Source organism: Strongylocentrotus purpuratus, unplaced genomic scaffold (genome assembly GCF_000002235.5).
Source record: "Strongylocentrotus purpuratus isolate Spur 01 unplaced genomic scaffold, Spur_5.0 spur5_scaffold_12, whole genome shotgun sequence".
Lineage (NCBI taxonomy): Eukaryota > Metazoa > Echinodermata > Echinoidea > Camarodonta > Strongylocentrotidae > Strongylocentrotus > Strongylocentrotus purpuratus.
In genome coordinates this window covers 7,424,340-7,439,859 of record NW_022145597.1, presented here as the reverse complement: position 1 = coordinate 7,439,859, position 15,520 = coordinate 7,424,340, and the positions used below count along the sequence as shown (strand labels likewise).

Here is a 15,520-nt window from a genome sequence, read left to right as displayed (position 1 = left end):
TTACAGAAGTGATGGTGAAAACAATATTAATCGTTTACTGTATGTTTAAATTTATTTGTTGTTGAAAGGTTTTAAAGGCAGGCTTTACTACTTTAGCTAGAAGGGATTAGACCACCCAGCGAGCCAGCGAGGTCACTGTGACAGGTGGCTATCTCATTAACTCAGCTCTCATTTAACATAAAAAAGAGGATCATGGGGGACCAACATGCACTGATTGGGGAAGTTTTCTATATAGAGGGAGCAAGTAGCTACAAGTAGGACAGTGTGCCTTTAAGATCTCTCTCTTTATCTCTTTCTCAGGTCTTCATATCTTCCCAACCTTCGTAGCGTATGAGCTATCTATTCTCCTTAGTCTTACATTCACTGTAGTCATATTAAAGGTAAGGTTTCGGTCAAGGGAAATCCAACCCATGTAATAAGTTCCTTTGAACGATAACGACAAAAGCATGAAGTGAATCAAACCAATAATAAGAAAGTTATGGATGTTTGAAATATCAGATCACTACAGCTATGCGAATCGCTGGGTGAAGGCACTTTGGAGAAAAGACATAAATTAGTGATATTTTGGTACACACAAAAAGAAGGGGGACTTTTGTATCTGTCACTATTTGTTTGTTTGTTTGTTTGTTTGTTTATTTATTTAAATACGGTGTTTAAAAAACATGCTTTCAGCTTAGCATAGCTGTTTTTCAGCATGTCCGTACATGGTACATTAAAATACATATGAATAAATAGATAAAACACAAAAATTAAACAATAACAAATAGATAACATAAAATAATATAATATGTCACAATCCACTGAAAAAATTGCCAATTTGAGATTCGCATAGCTGTAGTGATCTCATATTTCAAACATTCACAACTTTCTTATTATCTTTTGTTTTAATTTACTATTTTAGACGGGCCATTTTCGTAATGTAACCAAATTTATACTTGAAAGCCTCGATACAAATAATTGTATTTCAATGGTCAGAACGAAAATGGCATATATTACGCGTTGTCAGGTAGGGCAAACCATAATGTTTATCCCACCTAGTAAAACTAATGTATTCAATTTGAATTCCGACTATTGAGATACATTTACTCGTAACAGGTGAATGAAATAATTTGTATCCAGTTGTTTCACAAAGGCATATGCATATTTTTGGTTACATTACAAAAATGGCCTATTACATGTACATATATTAGTCAATATCTCACATGTCAAAGAATTTGGCAAAGTTTATGGTCCAAGAGAATCCTTATTTAAGAATAGTTTTACGAACATGCAAGTCAAATTTAAAATGTTTGAATTTATTAAGTCAGAGAATATTAATATGACAGAAAGGTTAGATGTTTGATGTTGATTAATAAGGATGAATAGTTTTCTGTTTGTAAACATTCAAAGATTTATAAGATTTAGTGAAAAGCCATGATATGCTCTGTGATTTTTCTTCATGTACACAGTACAACAATCCAGCTTTGATTAATTTATCACTTTATATATATATCCAACGTCAACATCATCATCATCCTTATCTATTTCATAAGATGTGCTTGGCTGTCATATTTTCAAGAAATTTGCTTGTAATGGCAGTAATTATTTCGCAAACAGTTTTATAAAGTTTAATGAAATACGGTATATTTGTAATTTTCTTTTTGGGGAAATAATAATTTTTATGTAAATTTGCTTATTCATGATTCATTGTCTGAAAGTACTTTTAAGTATTTTGTGTTTTTCATGTTACCGAAAAAAAATTATATTTATATGGAAAGCAGAAGAAAAAAATGAATAAAATCAAAATAAAATAACAATTTCTAATTTTCTAACATGTAATCTATTATTTCATCTAGTCATTCTTGTAGTTTAATTTTTTTTTTCTAGTTTTTGACAGGTGTCTTTGTACTGGGTATTCTTCTACCGTTGAGTACGAGACATATCAAATGGGTCGTAGCGTCGGGCTTAGCTCAGGTCAGTGAATTCTCCTTTGTACTCGGAAGCAGAGCGAGGAGATTGGGCATCCTGTCCAGGGAGGTAAGATTTAATTCAATGATTATTTTTGTATGAAGGGTTTTGCGCCAACCGAAGAATCAATAAATTGTACCCTGTGCGTGAAAGTACAGTCAAGGGGAACACAAAAATTGGTCTTTGTAGACAGGTTCCTTTAGTACCTGTTTCAATGAGAAACCAATTTCAAGGGAAACAACAAATGTGACCTTTGTAGACAGGTGGTCACTAACGCAGGTGTGACTGTACCTGGATGACTGCAATTTTAAAACGATAAATCATGGGTTGTGAAAATCATCCGGATGACCGTGCTTTATTGTTTCAATGTCTGTTACTGCTAAATGTCACAACCCTGAGTATACCCTGAGGTACCTATTATGTAAAGTATGTCTCTCGTCTATTTACTGGTATACTGACTGTTCTTACTGTTACACTGGCTCATATTGTATTAAAGGAAGATACTTGTATGTTGATGTACATGTTGAATGCATTGTGATCCAACATCCATCTTTCTCTTTCTCTCTCTCTCTCTCTTTCTCTCTCCCCCTCCCTCTCCCTCTAGTCGAGTAGTAGTCGAGTGGTTTAAGCACTTGACTTATCACAGGTTTGATCCCTGACTTGGCACCAATGTCCTTTAGCAAGGCATTAATGTACATTTGCCACTCCATACCCATGAGAGAAATGGGAACCTGGTAGGATGACTGAAGCATTAGTGTTAGTAGTTGCCATATGCCTAGGGAGTGGAGATGGTGCACACTGTGCGTGAATGAATCCGATGACCGGGGTAATAATACCTTCAAAGTGCTTAGAGATGGTAATTTGTATTAAAGCAGGACTGCACTATGTGTAGTTACTTGCGCCCGCTATATAGCAAACAATGCCTAAGCGGTACCAGTTGATCCCCCATGGTCCCCTTTTACTTATGTTAATAGAGAGCTGATTTGATGAGATAAACACCTGCCAGTGACCACGCATGGAGGTCTAATCCCTCCTGGCCAAACTAGTGCAGATAGACTTTAAGCGCTGTATAAACCTAGAATATTGATATTATTGCTCTTCCTCTCTTTCTCTCATCCTATAGGTGTACCTCTTAATTCTAAGCGTCACAACCCTGAGTCTTCTCATGGCACCTATTCTGTGGAGGATTTCTCTATGGCGATGCAGGAGACATGTACACAGACCAGTCTTAGCCAGGTGGGTATGCTAAAAAGAGGAGAGGAAAACAATTTGAGAGCTTTCTATGTCGCCTAAAGAGGGTTGCTCACCTAATCACCTCATATTTTAAATATTTAAAAAATATATACACGCGATGATATTGGTGATAGCAAAAACTGAAATATATGCAGATAATTTATCTATACCTAAATGCATATTTGCTTACTTAAATGCTAATAACGTTCATGCTGTGATTTCATAGCGGAAAATTCTCATGAATTTACACGTCATTGTATAACATATATGCCTTGATGCATGGCATTTCATAATCTCTTATATTCAACATTCTTAGATTTTGAATATCGATAGAAAGGTTTAACCCTAAAGTTAGATTGTGGCATAATGTCAGTGTACTCAATGAATGGTAAAAGGAATTTTAGAAAAATATTTTAAAAAGGAGCTGTAGGTCGTACCCGCACTCATCTATATGGTGGCTACAGTATCCCGGTAGTTCCTGTGCTAAACCCAGAGCTGCCAACCTTGTGCGACCAAAAAAAGGAATCATGATGGCGAAAAAAAGGAATTTCAAGCAAAAAAAAAGGAATTCATAAAAACGAAACTTACAACCACGCGCGACACACTTCCAATGCAGAAATGTTCATTCATCATGCTGTTTTTTCCATACAAGCAGGTAGTTTTGTTGGTGGTTATTTTGGTTTTATCGGCATTTCATTTTTTTTGAGAATATATTTTTTCTCTTCAAGTATGTTTTAAAATTAGTTTTCTATTGAATTTGTGATCAAATCACCATTTTAGGGCAAACGTTTGACGTGTGGTATGTAAAAAAAAAAAAAATTATTAAAAAAATTATTTTATGAAGAAAAAACGTAATACCGTAATTTTGGGTTAAAAACGGAGTAATTCCGGCAAAAACGGAACGGTTGGCAGCTCTGTAAACCCATTGGAAAGAGGCAATTCTGTAGTTAGTGGGTTAAGATACAAAAATGTGAAGTGCAGTACTCTGATGTACACTTTAAAAAAACTTGCATATATGAGAACATGCCCTTCGATGTCTTCCATAGAATTTTAGGCCTTGAGAAATAAATCTTCCTTTACGCATGACATGCTAGACTACCTCAGTTCCAATTTCTCCTTGGAAGCAATGAACAGTAATAAAATGAAAATGATCTGAAAATTTCTTATTCATCTTGGATAATAAAATGTTCTGAAAGCTGTTAGATGTTTATTTGAAATCAACTGCAAATAATTTGGCAGGAAATACAAAGACAAAGGCAAAAAGGGGCAAACTTTAGATACCTGCTAGGAATTTAGATTGTTTTCTCATTCACTTATTGCTGCTCCACTTTAGAATTTATGAAGCACTTTGGAGCAGATTTGGACTGTGAGTACAGGTTTATTTATTGACATTCATCGGGTCAAATGTACAAATATAAAAAAGTTTTTTTTAGGCTTAAAGCTAATCTTGAGCTCTGGTATTGGAATGTATGTCAAGAGAACATGGCTATAATTCATTCCGGATTGTTTATCCTGCAGTAGATCATCTTCAATAAAAACCACAACTCTCATTGGCACATAAGTGACCTGTGGTAAGCATATGGTGTCAGGCCTACTTACCTTGATTTCCTTATCTTTCTTTGCTCATTTCTCAGCCCTCAAAGATGTTTCACCAAAATCTTTTGGCACTTGTCATTTATTTGTAATCTTGAACATTCAGTGTAAGTTTTGTTGGATTCTATGAGAATTTATTTTCTATCATTACCAGAACTCAAGCCTATCTTTATTCCTGTCCACAAGCTGGAAGTACCCCAAAATGTTCATCATCAGGGGGGTGTTTCACAAAGACTAAGATCAACTTTAAGTCGGGCTTAACTATGGTCGGCCGTTCATGCCACTAGTTCCTCTAACCATTCCTGACATTGGTTTCTCAAGGGAGACGTTCAACTCATGGTCACAAATGGACAGAATTTAAATTTAAAGGACAAAATATTATCTAAAGATCGTAATTGAGAGACCAATGGTGAGAGCAACCGGTGGCATGAATGGCCTGCCATAGTTAAGTCCAACTTAAAGTCCAACTTAATCTTTGTGAAACAACCCCCTGCTTATATTGTAATATTGTCTGTTGAGAACCAGAAGGGTATTAACACTATGCTAAAAAAAAAGTGATTTAGTGCCCTTTTGGCTGTCAATGGATAGTGCATTATACATCATACATGTATCATAACAATCTCTTTTTTTTTTTTCCTTTTCATTCTAATTCAAGATAACCGCACGTATCTGGTGGCTTAAAGCATATCATTGGTTGCATGGGTTCCCAGGTTTGTTTCAGCATGTATAGAATGTCTGTAGACAGAGAGTGGAATGTATGCTTTAAAACCAGAAACTCGCATCTCAAAACTTTCATAACTAATAATTATGGCTGTTTTTTCGTAAATGAATATAATTTGACATATGATATATCATCATCATATTATATGATATATCAATTCTCATTCTGAGTGCTATTCTTGATGGTACAATGTAATGTGAAAAAAAAATAGAAATAATTGTGAATATGCACTTTTGAGCCTTTGGCTACAAGGAATTATTATACAAAACCAGATTTAAATTGAAATCATTGTAAAAATGTCTTGGTATTAAAATCTGATATATTCTGCAGCATGAAACTTCAGTAGATCCCAACCACTCATGGAATTTGCAAAAGTGTATTTTAGGTTGAAAAGTTGCTGGTTTTATAGTAGATACAAAACTATTTGTTTACAGAATTATTCTTGAGTAGAATTCATCTTTAGAGTCCCTCTTCTTGAATTGTTTTCATTTTTGTTTTCCTTCTTCAACATTTAGTTAGTAAGCTGTTGTGTATTCATTTAATTTCTGTTTGAACTAATTTCTTTTATTTCCACAGCTTCAATCTGTCATACTCATTTTATTAATTAACCATTTCCATCCCTCTATTTTCCCATTACTACACTCTGAATCCTGAAGTAATAAAACTCATTGCAATAATCATCCTTCATATTTTCATTTCCAAACTCTACCAAACTACAGTGTCCCGGTAGGAGAATCAAGAAATTGGCATTAAAGCATGCAACCATATGCCATTCTCTGTTTAAAGGCAAAATCATCTACATGTATATTGTGTAAATTAAAATAGCCTCTGCTCATAGGCTCTGCTCGTTCATGAGGTTGTACATCGCATGCTCTTTCGACAATTACACTGCATCTATTTCCTATACTAACCGACTTCCTAAAGGGCAATCCAATTCTTGCAATATGTTCATTTGTATGAACACAGAAAAATAAGATATACAGAATGGCAAAATTTTTGAATAAATCAGGCCAATTATAAGAAAGTTATGAAAGTTTGAAATATCTTAAATTGGCAGTTTGGTCAGTGGATTGTGACATATATGTAGTCATGGATAACTCTCCTGTTTGTCATGTTCAAAATATCATTAATTTCTGTTTCATAGTCTCCTAACTATCTTATCCCTTGGTGCACTACTTAAAGTGTATTATGAATAGCATATTTTTATAGGTCCCCTAAGAGAAAAGATGCTCCCGGGTCATACATCTTTGAAAAATTAAAATTTTATTCATTTTATGTGTTAAAACAAATGGAAAAGATGTCTGCCACGACATCACAGAGACATTACTGATGCAGCCAATTTGACGAGCCCATACCTCTAGGCTATAGTGATTACCGTACAACTTCTAAAAATTCATAACATTCTCATATTTTGTCTGATTTCATTCAAACTTTCACCGGCCTTCTTCTCTGATTGTTCTGCTTTCCTCTAGAGTAGTTTGCTATCAAGGGTGGATTTCCTTTTACCTTCAACCCGTACTAAACACTAGGTCTTTATTTTATCCTGGATCTACCCTACAACCCTAAAGCTAGAGTAATTGTCGCAACAGCAAATGTTGGGTTACCTAATCTTGGATTATACATTTAACAACAGAATTATTCATACCCCTTGTAAATTTGATGTTAAAGAGAAGGTTGAGTTCTGGAAGAGGTGAAAAATAATTTGTGAATATTACTCATTCTTATTATGCAAGTATGGAAGAACATCAGTTAAGACATGTTCCCTGAAAAGCATGGCTCTTCAAATGCCTTCATATTCTAAATATGCATGTAACATCGTAAAAATCGGGGGGGGGGGGGGGGGGGGGCGGCAGCTTTTTACGCCACGTGTTTGTGTAGTCCCATATACATCTTCCTGTGCAAGTGTTTGTAATTTTACCAAGACTTGGCCAAATTTCTTATCATTTTGATGATTCCAGAACCTTGCAATACACACAAATTCTTATATGCTAGATGATCAACCTTTTCTGGTCGGTTCCACACCGTTTCTTCCACAATGCAATCGCATGACCAGAACTCAACTTCATCTTTAATTGTGCTTTTCGTGACTCAAGAAGGAAAGGGGGACTAGTTGATTATTTCCTTTATTGAATACTTTTAGATGTAAGCTTTAATATGCCACATTCTCAAGAAACGTACATCGGGACAAATCAATTTTTCAAAGTTAAAGGTAAAGACCAGTATTGGAAACGCCCCAATTTCAAAAAATGAAATGGAAGCTCTCATTACCAATCATGTGAAAGAATATGTTTTGACTAATACATGATGATAAAAAATTTGCCGGGAAACCGCCTACTAATTCATATATTTGGTAAATTTGTTTCTCTCATGGTCTGTGAGAGATATAGGGTAGTCCCATATACATCTTTCTGTGTATAGTGCTTGTAACTTTACGAAGAATGGGCCAAATTTCTTATCATTTTGAATTCCAGAACCTTGCAGATGCTAGATGCTAGATGATCAACCTTTTCTGATCGATTTCACAACATTTCTTTCACAATGCAATCGCATGACCATAACTGGTCTTTACCTTTAAAGAAAGCATTCTGTGCACATAACATATGAAATGTATGTAAACAAGTATCCAACAAATGTTGGCATCCCCTTTAGAGCTGTTATGAATAATTCTATTGATTTCCAAAATGTTGATTTACTGATGAGATCATTCAAGCAGCATACCCTTGTGCAAGTCCATGAGGATCTAACATAGTAACATACATGTATGTTGTCGTAATTTCCTTGTTTGTTCACCTACTTCCTAATGTATTCAAATTTCATGCATGCTCTCTGGACAGAATTTTTGTTTTCTATAACTGTTTTAAAAGTATCACTCTCAGGTGTTTTTTCACTCTTGGTATCAGGGAAGATCGATACATTTATTAACTACTATTACAGACTTGAGTCTTTAAGAAATTTAACTCGTGGAAACTATTGGCATTAGTCTTGACTAAATAGTTGGTTGATTACATCGGACTATTAAAAAGAGATTTGTTGTTGGGCTGCGCGTGTTTGAAATGAAAGCCTTTGAAAATTAACCCTTTGTCTATTAGCATCTTGTTTTGCTTCTTTCTCTTTTTTGTGTGCCTCTAATGAGGTGTTTATTTTCATTCAAATAAAAATAATGTTATGAGAACAAATATAATTGAAGTACAATGTTACCATACCAAGCACATACTTTCACAACTGTACAAAATTTTGCTATTTATCATCTAAAGTGATTTTAACAGTTTTTCTGGCAACCTTTTATCTGGCTCTTTAAGCTCCTGATTTGCATTAAGTCTGCTTTTTATTACTCCTTCAAATACATATCTTAGTTTGAAATACTTTTCATTATAACAATACTTATTCTTCTTGTTTTTGCATGTCTCAATCTTCTTTTCCCACAGACACAAGTCATGTAGTGAGAGTGAGAGTGACATTGGGACCAAGACTGTTTGACATTGGATCCAAGTCTACCTGAAACATTGTGATTGAAGCCTAGGACTACATGCGATTGAGATTCCAAAGCTATGTGAGCTTGAAATTGGGACCAAGGCTATCTGAGACTCCAATGTGGACCAAGGCTACCTGAAATATGGGATTAAAAGTTAATATTACTTGTACTTGTGGTTGGAATTAGGTCCAAATTGATATGAGCTTGACATGAGACTCAAGGCTGTCTGAGATGTATGCTTGAAGCGTACAGCTACATGTGTTGTATATTGGGACATTTGCGATGTGAGCTTGAAATCGGGACCAGGGCTGTCCGAGACTCACTTTTAAACCTAGTCTGCTTGAAATATGTGATGGGTGCCTGAGACTATCTGAAATTGGAGACTGATGTTGGACCAAGTCTGCTCCAGATCAAGAAGAGGACCAAGTCAGCTTGATACACAGAACTAAGATTAAGACTTCCTGAGATTGGAAGAATAAAGAAGGAAATAAAGACCAATTGTGTTCTGGTGTCACTGGGACCAAAGCTACTTGAGATTGGGATTGGCACTATTTTGAGATTGGGACCTAGACTGAGATTTAGACTAGTCTATCTCAGAGTATGCTGTAAGACCAAGTCTATCTGAGTCTGAAGTTTGGCCCAGAAGATGAAATAAACATGAAGAATTATTTCATGACAAATGTAACACTAAACAGAACAGGGTATAGCTTGAGCAGATATCTGCATCACCTGTACTATGATGTATTTAACTAAAAATATTGCTCAAAGGCTGCTGACAATAGCCTCAAATATGTTGTATTTCTAAGCTTTGATGATCCTAATTAGGTTTTATTGATATGCTTCGTAGATTTTAATCCAAAGACATTACAAGTGCATTCTCTGTCTAATACCAAATCACCTGGAATTAATTTTTCCATCAGTATTGAAATAGAAAACAGCCATTAGTTCGATGGGAATATCCTCTACTGGTACTAACGGAAGTACAATTTAAAGTTGTGCAGGTACACCTTCGCGTTTGTGTCAAATGTTAATGTGATGTTATTTATGTTTTGCTTGTATGTCCTGGATATTGTAACGCACAAATTGACTTGTAATCACTTGTAAAAATCTATTGTATTTCAAATCTTGCTGCAATTAATTGTATCTTAATGTTGCGTTGTTTCCATGTGTATCAAAACAGTAATAGTAAATCAGTATTTATCGTACAGTTACGATCGATGGCAGGCGATACAGTTGATCTGAAAGAGATAGAAATTAATTTTAAGAGAAATGTTTAAGATGCAGGGCCCTGTATTGGTTGTCACTGTCTTCTGGATTAAATTTAAGATAGGAACTTGATACCCAAATTAGGCTACAAGTAATGATAATAGATGTATGCTGTTAGTGTGATATGAACGCAACATTTGCCCGCTGATTATGAAAAGCTGGAATAAATATAAAACTCACCCATCCAGTGTTTCTTATCCTTAGGTGCATGGTCTAATCCGCTGTGCTATTTGTGTCCATACCTAAGAATGAGTGGTGCAGCAACAGGCGCGGAGCATGTGCCCCCCCCCCCCCCCTCCCCCTCTCCATTGAATGGTAGAATAATATAAATAAATAAATAAATAAAAGAGAAAAAAAGAGGGGGAAAAATATAAATAAAAGGATAAAGAGTCATTAGACCCCCCCCCCTCCCAATGATGCCAGCCCCATCCCCTCCCTCACCCCCCCCCCCCCCCCCCCCCCCCCCCCCCCCCCCCCCCCCCCCCCCCCCCCCGGGCGTATGGTTTTTTGCATAAAAGTAACTACAGTTATATTATTTGTATTTTGTTTATCCTTCTACTCCCTTTTACCTAAAGAGACACACTCAATAAAGTATTTATTGAAGAAATTGTAATATCACTATTATATGTGCCAATCCTTAGCAAAACTTTATAAATGTAGTTCATCTTTATGCCTGCATAGAAAAGTGTGCTAGTTCCAGCTATGTTTGTGCTTTCAGTTGTAAATAGAAAATATTTAGACAGTAATTTATTCTTTAGTTAATATTTATTTTATATCACATTTATTTGCTGCCTTTTCTAGAAAATGCTTTTAACAAATTTGCTCATATTTCATCTCATGGGGCCCTAAGATTATCAAAAGATTTATTTGTGTATTTAAAATATATGAAATTTCATCCTTCTGAAGGCCTTAGTTAAGAACATGTTTAAACATATTTGGACATTTTTTATCAACTTCTTTGCATAGTATTTGTGGGTCTGACTAGAGTTGAGTCCAGGGACCTGTTTCACAAGCCTTTTTCCAATGACAAATGACAAAAATTAGTGACAAATCTGTTGATAACCAATCAGAAGCAAGGATTTCACTAGCTTATAACAAAGACTGTCATTTGTCACTGATGACAAGTTTTGTGAAACACTCCCTTGATGTATGCCAATTCGACAAAGGAAGGTTCACCATCATTTCATACTTGAATAATTTTTTTGTGTGGATCAATTACCATAATGTTATCAATTTGAATACGAATAGGGTGGGTTTACAATTAACAGAGACAAAAAATTGTATAACAACATCAGATTTAGTTTTAGTTTTGTACTCATTGTAGATGGCCATTCAAATATAACATGTTTAAAGGGAAATTTCACCCTGATTAAATTTGTATATAATCAAGTGTAAGGAGATAAGAAAAATGAGAGAAACAGATCTGTGAAAGTTTGAAGGAAAACAGTTAAAACAAAACGGTCTATGCATTTATTTAGTAGTTGTAGACAATCAAATGAAATTGGCAACTCCGTGACCTACCTTTTACCAACTCTCACATTGGCAATGTATGAAGAAAAATCATAAATTTCCTTTTTTTTTTGGTTGATGAAGGGATAGATCTATTTCTAAAAGATATCTTTGAAAATATGTTTTTTTAGAGAGAAAATAAAAATTTATGAATTTTATTAGTAATAAACATATGAAAAAGTTTTTTCAAGGAATGTCACAGAATTGCCAATTTGCATTTGATCAATTACGAATTTAAAACAGTACTTCATATCGGATTTTCCATTAAATTTACTTGATCCGTTTCTTTAATTTTTTTGCTCTCATCAAAACCAACTTAATAAGGGAGTTTACAGGTACGATCTGCGCATGGGCAGATAAAGGTCATTTGTACCAAAAAGGTAAAACCCACAGAGATGAATACTGGATATGCGCTCATGAAAGTTATGTAACATTATTCATTTATGCACCAACGGTACATTCTATGATACGCAGGTGGAAGTATTCTTTTCAAGAGGGCAAACAAAAGGTATTCATGAAGCACATCTAGGACTTTGGCAGTTATTATTAGATATGCACAATGTGGAACTTCTCCATGTGTAAAAGATCTGTGGTTATTTGGGGTCATTTGTACCATGTGCTATCTGTAAACTCCCTTATAGAAGGTAAACTTCCGCTCTCAATAGTGGTTGTGTGAGAATTGAGGTATGTTCATATTCAAAGCCCAAATCTATAAACTATTGATTGAGTAATATTTTAGGATCCTGAACACATATTCCATGTTTGTTTTGAATCCTTTTATAGAGCAGGCTTTGCCTCAGTGTGGATGTAAGTTTATGGCAGTTATATACATTTTTATTATGTTTAATTTATACCATGAGAGAACTAATGGATTTTTTATAGTGGAGAAATGAAAGGAATATATAGTGAGCTCTTATAAAGAGTATAAATTTTATAGTTTCTATGTTTGTTTTGTAAATTTAAATGCTTTTCGGGCTCTGCCCCAAATTATACTGTAAATTTATTAAATTATGTATTTTTATATGTGACATTGGTAATTGTAAAAGGTACTTTTAAGGACAGAAGGATGAATAATTATTTTTGTATCCTTTGCATTTTGACCATAGTTTGCACTGAGCTAAACTATCTTTTTTTAAATGAATATACCATGTCTTCTGCAGAATAAATGAAGTGCTCAATATTCTTAAAGTGTTATTATAAATACTTTCCAGAGGCGGTTTCAATACCTAATTGTATTAGAAGGGATATAAAGGGCCTATTAATATCATCGTGCGGACCACCTCTCTTATGAGTATTGAGTAGCGTTGTAAATTCACATTTCATTGTTAGAGTTCCCCCCCCCCCCCCACTCCCTGTTTCAGTGCCCCTCTCAATGGGTAGACAATGGTGAAATATGTCATATTAATGTGATTGTACTTTATATAGAAGTTATCTGCACATTTGAGCATTTTGTTTTCTTACACCAAGTTTCAAAGTATTTGTATTTTGGACGACAGACTGTCAAAAATCTACTGAGTAAGATTGAAAATTTATAAATGTGAATAAGAAATTGAAGCACAGGGTCCTTGACTTTCTACTTTTTGAATGACATTGAAATTAGAACATAAGATTATGAGGTAAAATTAACAGAATATCAAAAATTCTGGAAAATAATGTATTGATTACAGTGCAGAATATAATTGGAGATTGTTCTCCAACTATAACAGTAATGTTGTCTTTTTGAAACTATGTATTCATCATCGTTTTTTTGTCTCTCTGCAACATGTGCAAATAATCCTTTTGAGCGCTTGTGCAAATGTTGATATGTGAATGGAATTCTAAGCTGCATACTGCATATCGTCTCTTGATAGTAAAGGCTCGTTCAGATATGGCGATGTAAATAGCCGCAAAAATGCTAATGCTCAATGGCTAGTGCGCGCAACAAAGGACGTCTGCTCATTCGCTGAGCCCTGGGTTATTAGATACAGAAATGTTATGAAATTAAATTGTAAGTGCATGAAACTTTACGTCATTAAAGAAGAAGAAAAGAAGAAAAAAAACATGATTTTGCCACATATCTGAATGAGCTTTTACAAGGGCATTTTTAGATATTATCAGTTTGAAAGCAGAAAGGTGCTAACTCCTATCATTATACATTTAGTTAGGTAATGCCCTTCAGGCTCTCAGCTAATGCTATACTAATGAACTGCTAAATTGCCAAAATAAAAAAAATATTCAATTTTTATTTATCAGTATTATGCTTCATTTCAGTGTGATAAGACTGTACCTTGTGTGATATATTTCCTTGAATATTTTTTGAAAGTGACCAGAAGGGCGTTATATCTGTTTGGAGCCAGAAGGGTGTTAACTCTGTGTTAAAGTATATGAGTTAACGTCCCTCTGGATCCAGAGAGAGACAAATTATAGTTTGCTTTCATGAAGAAAAAAACTGCTCATAAATTGAAATCATGGAATTATATGTTATGCAACACTTTTATGATTTGAGATGTAATCAATATATCATTATTTTTTTATTGAGATGGCAGATGATTACCGAATGTTGGGATTAAAACAGTGTGATATTGAATGTGGACAATGTTGAATAATCATAAAAGAAAGTTTGGTATTGAAAGGTTCTTTCTGACTGCTTGTTGTACAAAATCAGATCACAGGTAACAAGTTTTTAAATAATGTAATATTTTTTTAATTCAACCTTTAAATATGAAAGGGTGGTTGACTATGGAGTAGCTTGTTCAAGCTAACTCAACATAAGTGAAACAATGTCTTTTTGCTTTAGTTACAGTTAACAACAAAATTATTCATACCACTTGTAATATTTTGTTGTTGTTGTTGTAACTCAAGAATGAAAGGTTGAATGAGGGCCTTTGTTGAATACTCTCTTATAAAAAAAAGAGTGAATTTTCACTCTATTTTCACTTTCTTGGGAGTGACGTCCGTGATCACTTGTTTAGGAGTGAACATTGATTGATTTTAGAGTGCTCTCTAATAAGAAAAGAGTGAATGTTCATTCTATTTTCACTACATTTTCACTCTCCAGAGGAGTGACGTCCGTGATCACTCGATTTTTTTTTTAGAGAGTAGCTTTAGAAGTAAGCTTTGATTATTATGCCACATTCTCAAGAAACAGAAATCAAGACAAATTTATTTTTCACATACTTAACAGAATATAAATCTTGATAAGGGTGTGAACAATTTAGCCGTTATTAAAGTGCTATATTTATTGTACATGACATTTTCCCTGCATACTCCATGATTTTCAAGGGGCAAAACACAATTTGTCAAATAAAATATTGTATTGCAAAGCATCGTTTGCCATCGGATTTGGTGCCTCGTCTTTTTAATGGTTGTGTGATATTGTCAGTTTGGTGCAAGATATTTTACAAGCATAATGAGAGCGAGAGATGGAGGGAGTAAAGAAATGGTAGGAAAGAAGAAACAGGAGAGGGGAAGTAAGATGGGATTTAAAAATATATATATAAAGGTATTGTTTAACAATGGAAAATCTGATATGCATGGGCCTACGTGTTACAGGCCTGATAAAACCCAATTTAAATCGGTTTCCCGATTTTTATTTTTATGCCTCCGTTACGAAGTAGCCGGAGGCATTATGTTTTCGGGTTGTCCGTCCGTCCGTACGTCCCGTTCTCGTGATCGCGTTATCTGAAGAACCGATTGATGGATTCCTGCCAAACTTTGGTCATGTATGTTACTTGCAGAGCCGATGAACTGATTAGATTTTGGGGTCACGAGGTCAAAGGTCACAGGGCTCATGATGTATG

The 15,520-nt window shown here is 34.7% G+C and overlaps 1 protein-coding gene across 1 annotated transcript in view; it reads left to right on the top strand.

Moving 5' to 3' along the window:
- LOC592145 (transmembrane and coiled-coil domain-containing protein 3) overlaps positions 1-10,304 on the top strand; it is a 29,268-nt gene extending 18,964 nt beyond the window's left edge. Inside the window, exons 11-15 of the mRNA XM_030981731.1 lie at positions 301-380; positions 1,867-2,016; positions 3,071-3,183; positions 4,514-4,546; positions 8,920-10,304. Coding sequence (XP_030837591.1) covers positions 301-380; positions 1,867-2,016; positions 3,071-3,183; positions 4,514-4,546; positions 8,920-8,971 — 428 coding nt within the window. The 3' untranslated portion in view covers positions 8,972-10,304. The remainder of the gene's footprint in view (positions 1-300; positions 381-1,866; positions 2,017-3,070; positions 3,184-4,513; positions 4,547-8,919) is intronic.
- Positions 10,305-15,520: the final 5,216 nt, after the last annotated feature.